The following is a 13,854-nucleotide window of genomic DNA, read 5'->3' on the forward strand; positions in this document are numbered from 1 at the left end:
TGTCCTGTGTGGAATACTTATCCTACGTGGAGTACTTGTCCTATGTAAATACTTGTCCTGTGTGAAGTGCTTTCCTTCTTCATAGAGCTGGGTCCCTCACATTCTGACTCAGCTCAGTACTATTCCTTTGCCTGGCAAAGCAGACGTCTGTATCCATGCTCATTGCCATCTAGTCCATTTCATCCCTGTTCATCAGGACTTCTGTTACTGGCTCGTCAGTGCTAGGTTGGTGGAGCAGGTACATTCAGGCTCCCCCAGCACCTCAGCATCTTGGGCTCAACAAGTACCTGCTGAATGAGTCACCGCAGCCACACGCATAGCCCCAGCACTCCATCCACCCGTTAGCTTTTTGGTCACTACATTTTTAACAGTGGTATTTTCTTCTCCCTGGTTAAAGAAGACAAAGCCTATTTCGAGGGCTAAATTGAAATGGACTCATGATACAAATTCCCTCTATCATGGATTAAAAAACACCCACAAACAGTTTTACAAAAGAAATATTTTCAAAGCACCCATATCTCAAACAATTGGCTTCAGAAAGGTACCTGATAATGCATTAGTTGAAACAGCAAATACTGAGTTCAAGAAACTATAGAGATAACCAAGAAGAACCTGTCTTTAACATGCATGAGGGGGAAGCTCCGCACTTTCTTTCTCCTCCATTCCCTGTGGCTGGCTCACACATTCCTGTGTATGAAGAGACACCGTGCAGTGTGATATTCTTGGCAGCATGCTAGCCCAGGCTCCCTGGGAAGCTGCAAGACCCTGTCCTCACTCCTGGGCAGACAGTGAGTCCTCGGGGAATCACAGCTCACCTAGATCATTGTTTAGGCACGACAGAATAATTACTAAAATGGTGGGCTTTTAAAAAGAGACTGTCAGCTGGGCACTGGTGGCTCACACCTGTAATCCTAGCTACTTAGGAGGCTGAGCTCTCTGGATTGTAATTCAAAGCCAGACCAGGAAGGAAAGTCCATGAGATTCTTATTTCCAATTAACCACAAAAAAAAAAATCAGAGGTGGAGCTATGGCTCAAGTGGTAGAGTGCTAGCCTTGAGCTTTTACAAAAGCTCAGGGACAGTGCCCAGGCCCTCAATTCAAGCCCCAGGATTGGTACAAAAGAAAAAAGTAGGGGTTGGGGGGAGAGGATGGGGAAGGGACTCTCCACCCTCTAAAACTCCAATATGCTTTTCCTGACTGTTGGATAGTATTAGAAGTTTCCAATTTTGCAGGCAGATTCATTCTGTAGATAGCTTCATTTGGAAGTAAAATCAGATGAAAACCTTCAAGGTACAAGTATTTTCTATTGTAATATACAGTTTTGTTTTTAAATGGAGAAATAATGATTAGGAAAGAATCCATTTCATATACTAAAAATAAATTCAACCATCTGCCTGGTAGATATGAAAACAGCAGCAAAGAAAACACAGATAAATCTAAACTGACTGAGCCAGAAGAAGAAAGTATTTCATAGAAAGTTATTTTATTATTAGAACAGTATGGTTTTATACACTTAAGATCTCCATTACAGATAGCAAAGTCCCTCCCCTCCCACAAATATAAAAAGCTCTGACTCCCACACTGCCCGCCCCACCCATTAGTCTGGAGGAAGTTGGTGTCCACAACCAGTATCCTGAAGAAGCCACACTTCCTCCTTAGCTTAGTCTTCAACTAGCACTCAGTCCTCCTCTTGCTGATTTCTTTGCTGTGGAAGGAAACCAAGGGTCTGTTAGTCTTTTAGATCCAGTATTTGCATGTTTCCACACAGAATCACAGGGAAACAAGTACAAAGAGTTACACTCTTCCCTGAGTAAGCACAGCAGAAATCTGACTTCTTGCAGCCCCAAGACAACAACACATACATTAAAGCCAGAAGTATCATGAAAATCTTACAACATACATTATACAAATTTTACGATGTAAGGATCCTTCCTATCATTCCAATCAATAAATTATTCCTTCAGCTCACACTCCATATTTTATTGTGCAATGATGGAAGTCAGTGATTCTGACCCTTGAATGGATGATCATAAAATAAAAAGTCTGGCTGGTATAAGGCTAAAATGAAATGTGAAAAAGTGCACTTGACAACCAACTTGAAAAAAATGAACCACCTATGGAATATATATATACTTTACCAGCTTAAGGAAATCTATCAGCTTGTGTGCGTCTTCCCCGGTGGAGAGGTCTACGAAGTCCTTGGGCAGGCCGTAGCTCAGATAGGGGCTAGGCTGCACTGTGACTTCACTGTCTGTACAGCGGAAAGCTGGAGAATCCTGGACAAAGAGAAGCCAGGGAAGCCTGGGAGTCATTTATTTAAGTCTATTCTCCAAACTAAAAAAAAAAAGATCTGGACATAATTTCAATGCCCATATTCTCTTCTGTGTTAGATAAGGAAGATATGAAGATTCAAGTAAAAGAAGACACCAGGAATTTAAAATAATTCTACAGACCCACTAGAAAATAGAAGGCATCTAACAATCATATTCATGAAGAGTCAGGTTGACTTGTTTTATTTTAATTTTTTTTTTGAGTCCGGTCGTGGGGCCTGAACTCTGGGCCTGGGTGCTGTCCCTCAACTCTTCATCTCAAGGCTAGCGCTCTACCACTTGAGCCACAGCGCCACTTCCAGCTTTTGTCTTTTTGCTTATGTGGTGCTGAGGAATCGAACCCAGGGCCTCATGCATGCAAGGCAAGCGCTCTACCACTGAGCCACCTTCCCAGCCCGCTACATTCTTTTACTTATAACTCTCTCAATATCTTTGTAAAACTAAATCCAGGTAGTATATTTAACAAGTCTTCAAATTCATTCCTTCATGTACTTGCTTAGAAACTTGCTTATAATTATTTACATGCTGTCTTGTGCCATAAAGGATTTCAGAAGCAGAAGCCTTGGAACTCCTGATGTGGAAATATAGGCAAGGATGGTCAGCGTCTAAGCAGAGGAAGACAAGCCAGGAACTTGTCTTCTAGGAATGGAGGATGACCCTGTCACCTGACAGAAAACACTTGAGCTGGACGTGGTTCTAGGGATGAGAAATAAACTGGTAACTAAGATCAGGAGACCAGCCAGAAGGGAACAAATAAGTGACCAAAACCATTTCAGAGAGTAAAAAGTGTTAGGGAGACACAGGCCCAAGGCCTGGTACTAAGAGGATGCTGATGGGACTCCTCCTAGGGTGGCCAAAGAGGACCTTGATAGAGCGGGACAACTGGGCTGAGACGTAAACAGGGGGAAGTGAGACTCAAGAGGTCTGGGGGCAGGGCAGGCTTCAGAGGCAGTGGAAACTAGAGTGAAGACCTTAACACAAAGCTTAACACAAGGCTTTAGCTATGCAGAACAGAGGGAAGGCCAGGCCTCTGTGGCCTGAGCACTGATGGGAAAAGCAGGAGGAGGTGCTAGGGAAGGAGCCAGGAGCCCTGTCCTACTTCCCTTTTGGCCACCTCAACCTCTACTATGTAGAATGAATGAGGGAGCGAATGAAAGAATTTGGGCCACAAAGTTAATCTTGTACAAGCTGTTTCTACCCAATAATTGTTTCCTTTATATTTAACCCCTGAAAAGCTTACATTGTCTTTTCTTGTCTTCTTGGTTTAGTGGCTTACTACTGTGAGACAGCAGTAGAATCAAATTCCTTCACTGCGGGGCTGGGAAGGTGGCTCAATGGTAGAGAACTTGCCTTGTATGCATGAGGCCCTGGGTTCGATTCCTCAGCACCACATAAGCAAAAAGAAAAAAGCTGGCAGTGGCGCTGTGGCTCAAGTGGTAGAGTGCTAGCCTTGAGCTGAAGAGCTGAGGGACAGCACCCAGGCCCAGAGTTCAGGCTCCACGACCGGACCCCAAAAAAAACAAAAAAACAAAAAAAAACAAATTCCTTCACTGATTGAACTGACAAACATTACCAGTATATCAACAATAGGAAGAACACTATCCTCGCTCTCAGAAAATTAGCCTAATGTGGCACATAGGCAAATCAATAGGCAATTTTCAAGAGTATGGCAGGTACCATACAGTATGGTACAGGTAAATGTACCAAAAGGACTCAGAGGAAGGAGCAAAAGGCCCAGCACAGAGAAATGATGAACACAGGAGAGGTGAGCAAAAGGAAAGATGCTCGCAAAGAAGCAGAGAATCAAGCAGCTTAGCAGGAAGAGATGTAAAAGAGCAGCACATGTCCCAGAAGCTGGGATGAGTGAGAGAGGGACCTATAAGGGTCTCTGGGGCCCTGGCTGGGTGCAGGATCTGCTCAATGGAGGGGCAGAGGCCAGCTGCAGAGGACTGAGGTGTGTAAGAAAGGAGAGGGACAGCAGGCAGCCAGGAGACACAACCATCGAGGGAGGCCAGCTGTGAGGAGGTGACGGCCTTGTACAACCAGGTAGATGTGGGAGTGTACACTCAGAGCAAGGAGGGTCTAGAAAACACCTGCAGTAAGGATGGCAATTGGCAGGTGAAAGGATTTCCCAGCCTCTTCCCTGCCCTCTGTTTTCTTAAATGATTATGTAGGACTAAAACTTTTCTTTTACAATATAGAATGCTCACTAGGTAAATACTAACTCAAAACCCAGGAAACAATTGTAGTATAAGTGCATTTATTTTTTTTAAAAGGCTTATATGCAAGTATATGTGCCCTTACATACCAAAATAGAAACAATAGTCCTCCAGATGGCAAGACAATAGATAATTTATAATTTTCTTCAAAAGTCAGTGTGTGGGGCTGGGAAGGTGGCTCAGTGGTAGAGCGCTTGCCTTGCATGCCAGAGGCCCTGGGTTCGATTCTTCCGCACTACATAAGCAAAAAGAAAAAAGCCGGAAGTGGCACTGTGGCTCAAGTGGTAGAGCGCTAGCCTTGAGCTGAAGAGCTGAGGGACAGTGCCCAGGCCCAGAGTTCAGGCCCCATGACTGGACCCAAAAAAAAAAAAAAAAAAAAGTCAGTGTGTACTACTAGTATATCCAGGGGGGGAAAAAAGCAATATAAACTTCTTAAAGAAAATTTGGTGCTGGGGTGGTGGCTCACACCTGTAATCCTAGCTACTCAGGAGGCTGAGATCTCAGGATTGCTGTTTGAAGCCAGCCAGGGCAGGAATGTCTGGGAGATTCTTATCTCCATTAAGGAAAAAAAAAAAAGCTGGAAGTGGAGCTGTGGTTCATTTGGTAGAGTGCTATGCTGGAGCACAAAAGATCAGGGACAGTACCCAGCCCCTGAGTTCAAACCCCAGGACCAGCCAAAAAACAAAAATAGGTTTGGCTGTGAAGCTAGGAGAAATAGAGTGGCTGGGTACAGTGTTTCTGTGTTTTTATAAGGTGGAAGCCATCTAAACATGGCTGAACCCTGGTGGAGAGGGCACAAAAAGACTGAGAACACTGCACAGGCACTGGGAGGATGGAACCCCAAAGAAATCTCTCCCCATACTGAGCTGAGCAGGCAGAGAGCTCAAGCTTTGGAGGGGCAGGGATGTTTGCAGTTTTGCCCACTGTTCAGCTTAGTGAATTCTCTTTTCCTAGGAGAGAGGCAGAAGGGAAGGAGCTATGGGATGGAGGATCCAAGAGCACTGTCAGGAGGTGGGACTAGCCCTGTGGACAAAGAAGCAGAAGCTGAACTCATTAGACAACTTGTAGGTGTGAATAGGAAGGAAAAACTGGGAGAGAGCGAGAGAAGGGGGGACATTATCCAAAAGAAATGTACTCATTACCTGACTTATGTAACTTTAACCCCACTGGACATCACCTTTATAATAACAATATTTTTTTTTAAAGAGAAAGCTGAGCAGGACCTTCCATGATAGAGAATGTCACAGTGGGAAAGGCATGGTTTTGCAGACACAGGGCCACTGACAGAGACAATGAACTGAGCCCATGTTGGGTACAACTGAAGAATAAGAAAAAATGCACTGGGTTAGCAGTATTTCCTAGAATAAAATGATCAAGTCATACTGTCACCTCAAAGACAGTAAGTACCAGAGCAAGGCTGGGTTTACTCTTCACCTCCCATCCACCCCAGTCACTTCTTCTCCACATGGTTAAAGAACAAGCAAGCAATCACTTCATGGATGAAGAGGGTTTCTTTATATCTTTTCTTTTTTCTTTTTTTGTCGGTCGTGGGGCTTGAACTCTGGGCCTGGGCGCTGTCCCTCAGCTCTTCAGCTCAAGGCGAGCGCTCTACCACTTGAGCTACAGCGCCACTTCCGTTTTTCTGGTGGTTTATTGGAGATAGGAGTCTCACGGTCTTTCTTGCCCGGGCTGGCTTTGAACCGCGATCCTCAGATCTCAGCCTCCTGAGTAGCTAGGATTACAGGCGTGAGCCACCAGCGCCCGGCTTTATATCTTTTTAAAGAAATGTCTCACCTGCTCCTGAGCATCAGCTTCACTAACTTCTCCTTTTAAGTTCCTCCCAGATACCAGTTCTTCCCAAGTAAACAGCAAGGAATCGGTGACTTCGCCAAATGGATTAAAGTCAATTAACCACACCTTCCCCTGGAGTAGACAGGAAAAAAAAAAAAAAGGATAAAATAAAAAACAAGCAGTATATATTCTGGTATTATTGTCCCTGAATGGCAACCCTCCAGATCTCTAAAGTGAGGTGAAAAGATCATTCCTTTGGGACCCCTCAGAGAAGGGGCCACCTGTGCACATCCAGGACACCCAGTGGCACCTGGAAAGTTATTTTGGCTTGAATGTAAAATACATGAGGGCACCAGCAAAATGTGGGTTAAAGAAACTTCAAAAGCTACCTACTTGAAACCAGATGCAAGTCAGGTTAAATTAATCCTTTTAAATGCATAAATGTAAATAGGAGCCAGAAAGGAAATCTGCAAAACAGATGTAAAGGTATAAACAGCTGTGGGGACCTGGGAGTGGAGCCCTTCCCAGGAACCCAGGGCATGGGGTTTGAACCTGCACAGGAGCAGACAGGTGAAGAAGGTTCTGAGACCCAAGTAGTGACTTCAGGTGACTGCAACCTCAGGGAAGGATGTATAGGGAAAAACTTCAGGGCTGGGACAGCAAGAGAGGGGAAGATCTCCCATTGGAGGGAGAAGAGAGGTTGGATGGAACAAGCAGGAAGCCGGAGCCTTGAGAACAAGAACAGCCTTGTTCTCTCTCTGCTCCCTGATGCCAGGTGAGCAGCCTGTTCCACTCTCCCCTTCTTGCCAATGCTCTACCTTACCACAGTAATACAGCCAAGTAAGGCTGGACTGAAAACTCTGAAATCACGAGCCAAACAAATGTTTCTTCTTCTTAAGAGGTTTATGTGTTATATTTTGCCACAACAATGAAAGGCTACCAACGTAACCTCCAAGTGTACTACGTAAGGGCCAACAAGTTTAGAAAGCAAAAGATTTAACATATATTGCAGGCTAGAAAGGTGGCTTAGTGGTAGAGCATGCATGAAGCCCTGGGTTTGATTCCTCAGCACCATATACAGAGAAAAAGCTAGAAGTGGCTCAAGTGGTAGAGTGTTAGCCTTGAGCAAAAGAAGTTCAGGGACGGCGCCCAGGCTCTCAGTTCAAGCCCAGGACTGGTGAAAATAAAAAACAAAAACACCTCATATATTGCCCCTAACTAATAAATCAAGTAGATAAAAAAATAATAAAGGGAAGGGGTAAGGAGTTATTCTTTTTTATTTAATGTACCAGTTTTCAAGACAAGCATTTAAATGTGAAGATTTTTGAACTGGGAGTGCTACTCCATGGTAGAGCAGATGCCTACTGGGGTTTGAGCCCCAGTACTGGAAAAAAGAGAAAAATGTAAAAAAAAAAAAAATTGTATACAAAAGTAGGAAAATAGTATAAAAAAGCTCCACTTCTTCCTTGTCAGTTTCACTGGTTATCAATTCATTGTCAATATTGTTCATCTATCTTCCCATCCATTCCTCTAAAATATATAATTCTGAAGGAATCCTCAAAATTGTTTATTCCACAAATAAAAGATCTGAACAATATTAACAAGCTTGATCTAAAGACATTTGTAGAATACTGTACATACTAAAAATTGCTTTGTTTTTTAAGCACACATGGAACATTTACAAAAGACTGACCAGGTTCCAAAGTCAATTTTGACAATCGAAGACTCAGAATGAGATAGATATATTCAACCCATAAAGAAATAAAACGAAAAGTTAGCAACAGCACTCATAGCTGAGAATCATAAGGGGAACCAGAATAAGCTTTTAAGAATCCAAGACAAAGCTAGATGCTAGTGGCTCATGCCTGTAATCCCAGCTACTCAGGAGACTGAGATCTGAGGATTACAGTTCGAATCCAACGGGAAAGTCTGTTGAGATTTCCAAAAACAAAAGCCAGAAATGGAGCTGTGGCTCAGAAAAGTAGAGCTCTAGCCCTGAGCACAAAAACTCAGGAAAGGTGCCTAGACTGGTATATGAACACACAAACACATATACAGAGAGAGACAGAGAGAGAGAAATCCAAGACAACCATTGTAAATTGTGTGTATTATCACTTCAGGAGCTGGTGAAAGCATGTATCACAGTGTGAACCCTGGCTCTGTGAATGGATGGACCATGCTGGTGCATACTGGTATGGGATGGCGAGACTCCCTCCATACTGAGGCAAACTGTGCAGCCACATGGACAAGTCGTGTCAGGGGTGGCCAAACCGAAACACTTCAGATACACATGCAACAGAGTTACACAAGAGTCTGCTTTCTGCAACAGCCACAAAATAATATATTCAAGAACATGTCTACCAAACTCTGACACAAGTGTTGTTAGTAAATGAAATGAGTTGGCCAATATGGTTTCAATCCCTTAACAGAAGCTGTCAGGATGTTGATACTGTCATGTTTGTTGCTTTTAAAAATGTAGTACTAGTTTCAGTTTGGCAAGTCACAGCAGTAATAACTTACATACATGTCCAACTTTGACACCCAGTAAGTCTTTTACCAAGTCAGAAACCTATGTCTACCTGACAGCCTGGGAATTTTGCCAGGGACATACTGAGATACCTTTGCTACTTCAACGTTTGTTAACTGCCAATAAATGATAAAAGTACCCTAGTTCCTGTACAATGTAGACAGATCATATATATGTCACAGGATTATACAGATTAAATGAGTTAGTGAATTAAATAAGAAAATAGTCCTTCAGAGGAGTGGGCTGATTGAACACTCACTAACAGGTTGAACCCTGCATGTCCGCAGTCCCTATGTGAAGATCAATGCCCCTAGAGCAAAGATTATCCTGTTCCTGGCTTCTGGTTAGAACATGGCATCCAGTACATCACAAACTTGATCTGAGTTGCCTCATATCAAGCAGACCAGAGCAAGAAGCCTGGACATTTGCCTGTTAGATCTGATTTCTATCCATCCTCTCAGAGCTGCTTTCCACCCTTTTCTAAAATTCATTAGCAGAGTTGAAACTGCCAAGAAACATTCCTCCTCTTGCCTAAAGTTTCTTTGTAGCCCTTCTTTCTAACTCCCAGTAGCTACCATCATGCTGGAGGCTGGGAGACAGACAGGTGAAAGTACAGGGTTGCCTGTTGATTTAGCTGAGGCAAGCAGGTAACAGCTGTGTGGGGACATGACCCTATGGGCCACAGCCTCTTGTCTAGAGTGATTCAAAGGTACTGGGCATCAGCATCATGAAGCTGAGGGGAGTAAGAAACACCCTGCTGTTGCAATGGGGAACGCAAAAGAGCACAGGTCTGAACAACTCTGCTCTCTTCTGAACAGCTAAGCAATGATCACAGGCCAACAGGCAAAACTGAAAGTTCTTTGACAAGATTATCTGTTTTGGACAGTGAAATTTTAATTTTTTTTTTTACTAAATCAAGATTTTCTTTTTTAATCATGATGTTTTCATCACCTTAAAGATTCAGAGATCATTAGCTATTTCTCAGAAGAAGACATACAAGCTGGATATAGAGCTGCATGCCTTTCACTCCAGCACTTGGAAGATAAGCATCAGGATCTTAAAGTCAAGGCCTGCCTGGATGGGTTACACAGCAAGGCCCTGTCTCAAATCAAACCAAACAACCTATCCTTCCCCCAAACAAAAACCTAGAAGACATCATACAAATTGTATTTTACTGAAAATTAAAAACACATTAAAAGATATTACTTCATTCATGTCAGACTGACTATCAACAAAAAGAAGTGTTGGTGAGGACAAAAAGAAAAGCAAACAAAACACCCTTCTGTACTACTGGTGGAAATGGAAAGTAGTACAGGCAGATGGAAAACACCAGATTCCTCAATAAACCAAAAATAGAACCACCATACAATCCAGTAACCCATTCCTGTGTATACATCCACAGGATGTTGGGAGACACCTGCTCTCCCATGGTTCACTGCTGTGCCATTCATAATAACCAGAAAACAAAACAACCTTCAAATCCTTCATTGATCAATGAAGAAAATGTGATGCATTTACCCAATGGAATTCTATCCGGTTATAAAAAAGGGTCTGGGGGCTGGGAAGGTGGCTCAGTGGTAAAGCGCTTGCCTTACATTCATGAGGCCCTGGGTTCGATTCCCCAGCACCACATAAGCAAAAAGAAAAAAAGCCGGAAGTGGCGCTGTGGCTCAAGTGGTAGAGTGATAGCCTTGAGCTGAAAAGCTGAGGGACAGCGCCCAGGCCCAGAGTTCAGGCCCCACAACTGGACCAAAACAAAATAAAAATAAATAAATAAATTTAAAAAAGGGTCTGATCCTGCCATTGTGACAAGATGGCTAGAACAAGAGGTCTTTATGTTAAATTAAATAAGCCAAGGATAGACGACAAGTATGGCATGGTCACCCTCCTATCTGAAATCCAAACAAGTTGATCTCATAATATGAGGAGGGGAGTGGTGAGGACCAGGAGATGGAAAAAGAAATAGGGGCACTAGCCGGGCATGGGTGGCTCACGCCTGTAATCCTAGCTACTCAGGAGGCTGAGATCTGAGGATCATGGTTCAAAGCCAGCCCGAGAAGGAAGGTCAATGAGACTCTTATCTCCAATAAACAACCAGAAAACTGGAAGTAGCTCAGTAGCTCAAGTGGTAGAGTGCTTGCCTTGAGCTGAAGAGTTGAGGGACAGCGCCCAGGCCCAGAGTTCAAGACCCACGACTGACAAAAAACAAAAAACAACAAAAAAAGAAATAGGAAGGTAGGGAGAGGCAGGTACTAAGTTAATAGACAGGCATACAAAGTCTGCCATGCTAATGGATGACACGTTTTAAATAACTGCAAGAAAGGATTTTGAATATTTTCATCATAAAGAAATTATAAATGTTAGAGAAGACATGCTTACCCTGAATTAAATAGTATCAACTGAGGCTCTAAATTAAAATATCATATAGTACCCCTATAGAAATGTATAATATTTATGCATCAATTAAGGAGATAAAGTTAAATTAAGAATGTTAAACCTATTAAGGGAAAAGAATTATAAAACATTTTATAACATTACAAAACATTATATAACATTCATATTTAAAAACAAAAGTGGATCAAATCATGCTAAAAGTTGTTTAGTTGCCTAAAAACAATTCCTAAAATGTCCAATGACAAATTAACTGTGTTAATGGAACTATTTTAAGGAGGGCCAGACCTTGACAAGGATGTAAAGTAGGAGATAGGGTGATCCTGGACCACCTGCTTCATGAGTAATCCCAAAACCTCTGCACACCATTATTTAAGATAGTAAGTCTCCTCTGGTCAGGTATATTTTCAGGGTTGCCTATGGACTACTATGACTTCCAACGGGGGCTCCCACTAGTTGGGGGCTGGTTTGGAAGGTAGCTTGGACAAGGGACCTGCCACAAAGCATGGCTGCACATAGAGCTTTCTGGTTCAAAGCATACCACCAGAGCTTTTACTTACCCTACTGTCTCTGTATATGTCAAATACAACTGTAAAGAAGAAAAGACAAGTCAGTAAGAAGCTAATATATCATGATCCTTTCTTGTGAAATTCAAGTGTGGTTTAGTACTAAACAGAATATAATTGGCCTTGAGTTACTGCTGCTTCTAAATCTCAACATTTCAAACATTAAAAAAAAAAACTCCCCTCCCCAACACACTGGTTTATGGACTTACCTTTGTTTCCCATTCTCTACCTGCAATCACAAAAATCCTCTGAACTTAAAAATTCAAACCCAACACTAACACCACCACTGACCAGCTTGTCCATGAACTGGTCACATGGGAAAAAGGGAGCTGTGATTTTGAAAATGAACGTATATAGCTTATTCTGTGAGTGAAAGGAACAAAATACATCATAAGAAAGCATAAAACCTACACTAGGCTGATGGCAGAACTCCTCAAATCTGCCACAAGCAGAGAAAAACATATATCACAGATGCAATTTTAAGATATATAAAAATGCTTTTAAATACAGTGTACTTTTAACTCCTAAAATCAACCCACAAATGTGTACTGTGCTGCTTTTAAGCTTTCAAATATGGAAGCTAGAAAAGGAACAGTGCTCTGTTCTCCTAGATGGAGCCTGTAAAATGCACATCTAAAGGCCAGGCAAGAACTGTCAGGATTAAAGAGGAATTGTATTCTTTTTTTTTTTTTTTTTTTGGGGTCCGGTTGCGGGGCCTGAACTCTGGGCCTGGACGCTGTCCCTCAGCATTTCAGCTCAAGGCTAGCGCTCTACCACTTGAGCCACAGCTCCACTTCCGGCTTTTTTCTTTTTTGCTTACATGGTGCTGAGGAATCGAACCCAGGGCCTCAGGCATGCAAGGCAAGCGCTCTACCACTGAGCCAACTTCCCAGCCCCCTTAAAGAGGAATTCTAATTAAACAGGGTGAAACAAACACACAAAGCTCAGAAATACCAGCTATTAATACAGTACGAGGCTTAAACGTAACTTCACATGCAGTTTTTTCTTTTTGTGGGCAGATCCCAGGGCCTTAGGCATGTTAGATGAACACTCTGTCACTGAGCTACCTCACCCTTCAAATGCACCTTCAAATAAGAGTTAGCAACATTTAAATCAGTAAAAAAAAAAAAAAATACTCACAGTCTTCATCTAAGAACTTATACTGTATATGTTTCTTGAAAAAGTCTTGTATGCATCTGCAAATTTCTTCCTTTTGTTTAGAAATATGATCATAGTATTGTGTATAATCCCTCTGAGAAATTCCTGACGAGAAAACAGTTTGAATTTTGTTATTATACTAGTCTCTAAAAAACAAAAAAGAAAATGTGTGATTTAAACTCCCTCCCTCCCCATTATACCAAGATTTGAACCCCAGGCCAAGGCCCCTCGCTCACTTGGCTTTCTTATTTACAGCTGGCACTCACTCTATCATTTGAGCCATGCCTCCAGTTTAGCTTTTTCTGGTTAATTGGAGAAAGTTCCTTAGGACTTTTCTGCCTGGGCTGGTTTCAAACTACAATCCTCCAGATGACAGGCATGAGTCAGTAGCATCTAGCTAAACGTATCTTTCAAGAAAACTGAAAGATCAGAAGACCAATCAAATGAGTATGACATGACACACACTGACCGCAGATCTTACACAGAGAGGAGAATGCTGAATCCAACGTTCTATGCTGTCTGCATTCTCACTTTTGGAAATGTTTTTACTTAATATAAAGGGAAGGATTCAGTCAACAAAGCCTGCTATATAAGAAAATTAGAGTCAATCTGAGTGTTGTGGTTCAAAACCAGCCCAGGCAGGAAAAGTCCATAAGACGCATCTCCAAAAACTATCAAAAAAGGTGGAAGTAGAGCTGTGGCTCAAGAGGTAGAGCGCTAGCCTTGAGCACAAAAGCTCAGGGACAGCGCCCAGCCCCAAGTTCAAGCCCCAGGAACAGCCAAATTTAAAAAAATAAAGTCAAAATTTTAAACCTGTATATATATCAACTATGGTACTTCGATTTTTCCAAGAAAATCTTTGCAAAATGATA

The 13,854-nt window shown here is 42.4% G+C and overlaps 1 protein-coding gene across 1 annotated transcript in view; it reads right to left on the minus strand.

Annotated features, from left to right (window-relative positions):
• Positions 1-1,451: 1,451 nt before the first annotated feature.
• Cdc123 (cell division cycle 123) overlaps positions 1,452-13,854 on the minus strand; it is a 43,279-nt gene continuing 30,876 nt past the window's right edge. Inside the window, exons 9-13 of the mRNA XM_042686042.1 lie at positions 12,965-13,087; positions 11,819-11,847; positions 6,344-6,472; positions 2,139-2,276; positions 1,452-1,705 (exon numbers count right to left, since the gene is read on the minus strand). Of these exons, the coding sequence (XP_042541976.1) occupies positions 1,679-1,705; positions 2,139-2,276; positions 6,344-6,472; positions 11,819-11,847; positions 12,965-13,087 (446 nt within the window). The 3' untranslated portion in view covers positions 1,452-1,678. The remainder of the gene's footprint in view (positions 1,706-2,138; positions 2,277-6,343; positions 6,473-11,818; positions 11,848-12,964; positions 13,088-13,854) is intronic.

Source organism: Dipodomys spectabilis, unplaced genomic scaffold, assembly GCF_019054845.1.
Source record: "Dipodomys spectabilis isolate Male_0828 unplaced genomic scaffold, ASM1905484v1 ptg000096l, whole genome shotgun sequence".
NCBI lineage: Eukaryota > Metazoa > Chordata > Mammalia > Rodentia > Heteromyidae > Dipodomys > Dipodomys spectabilis.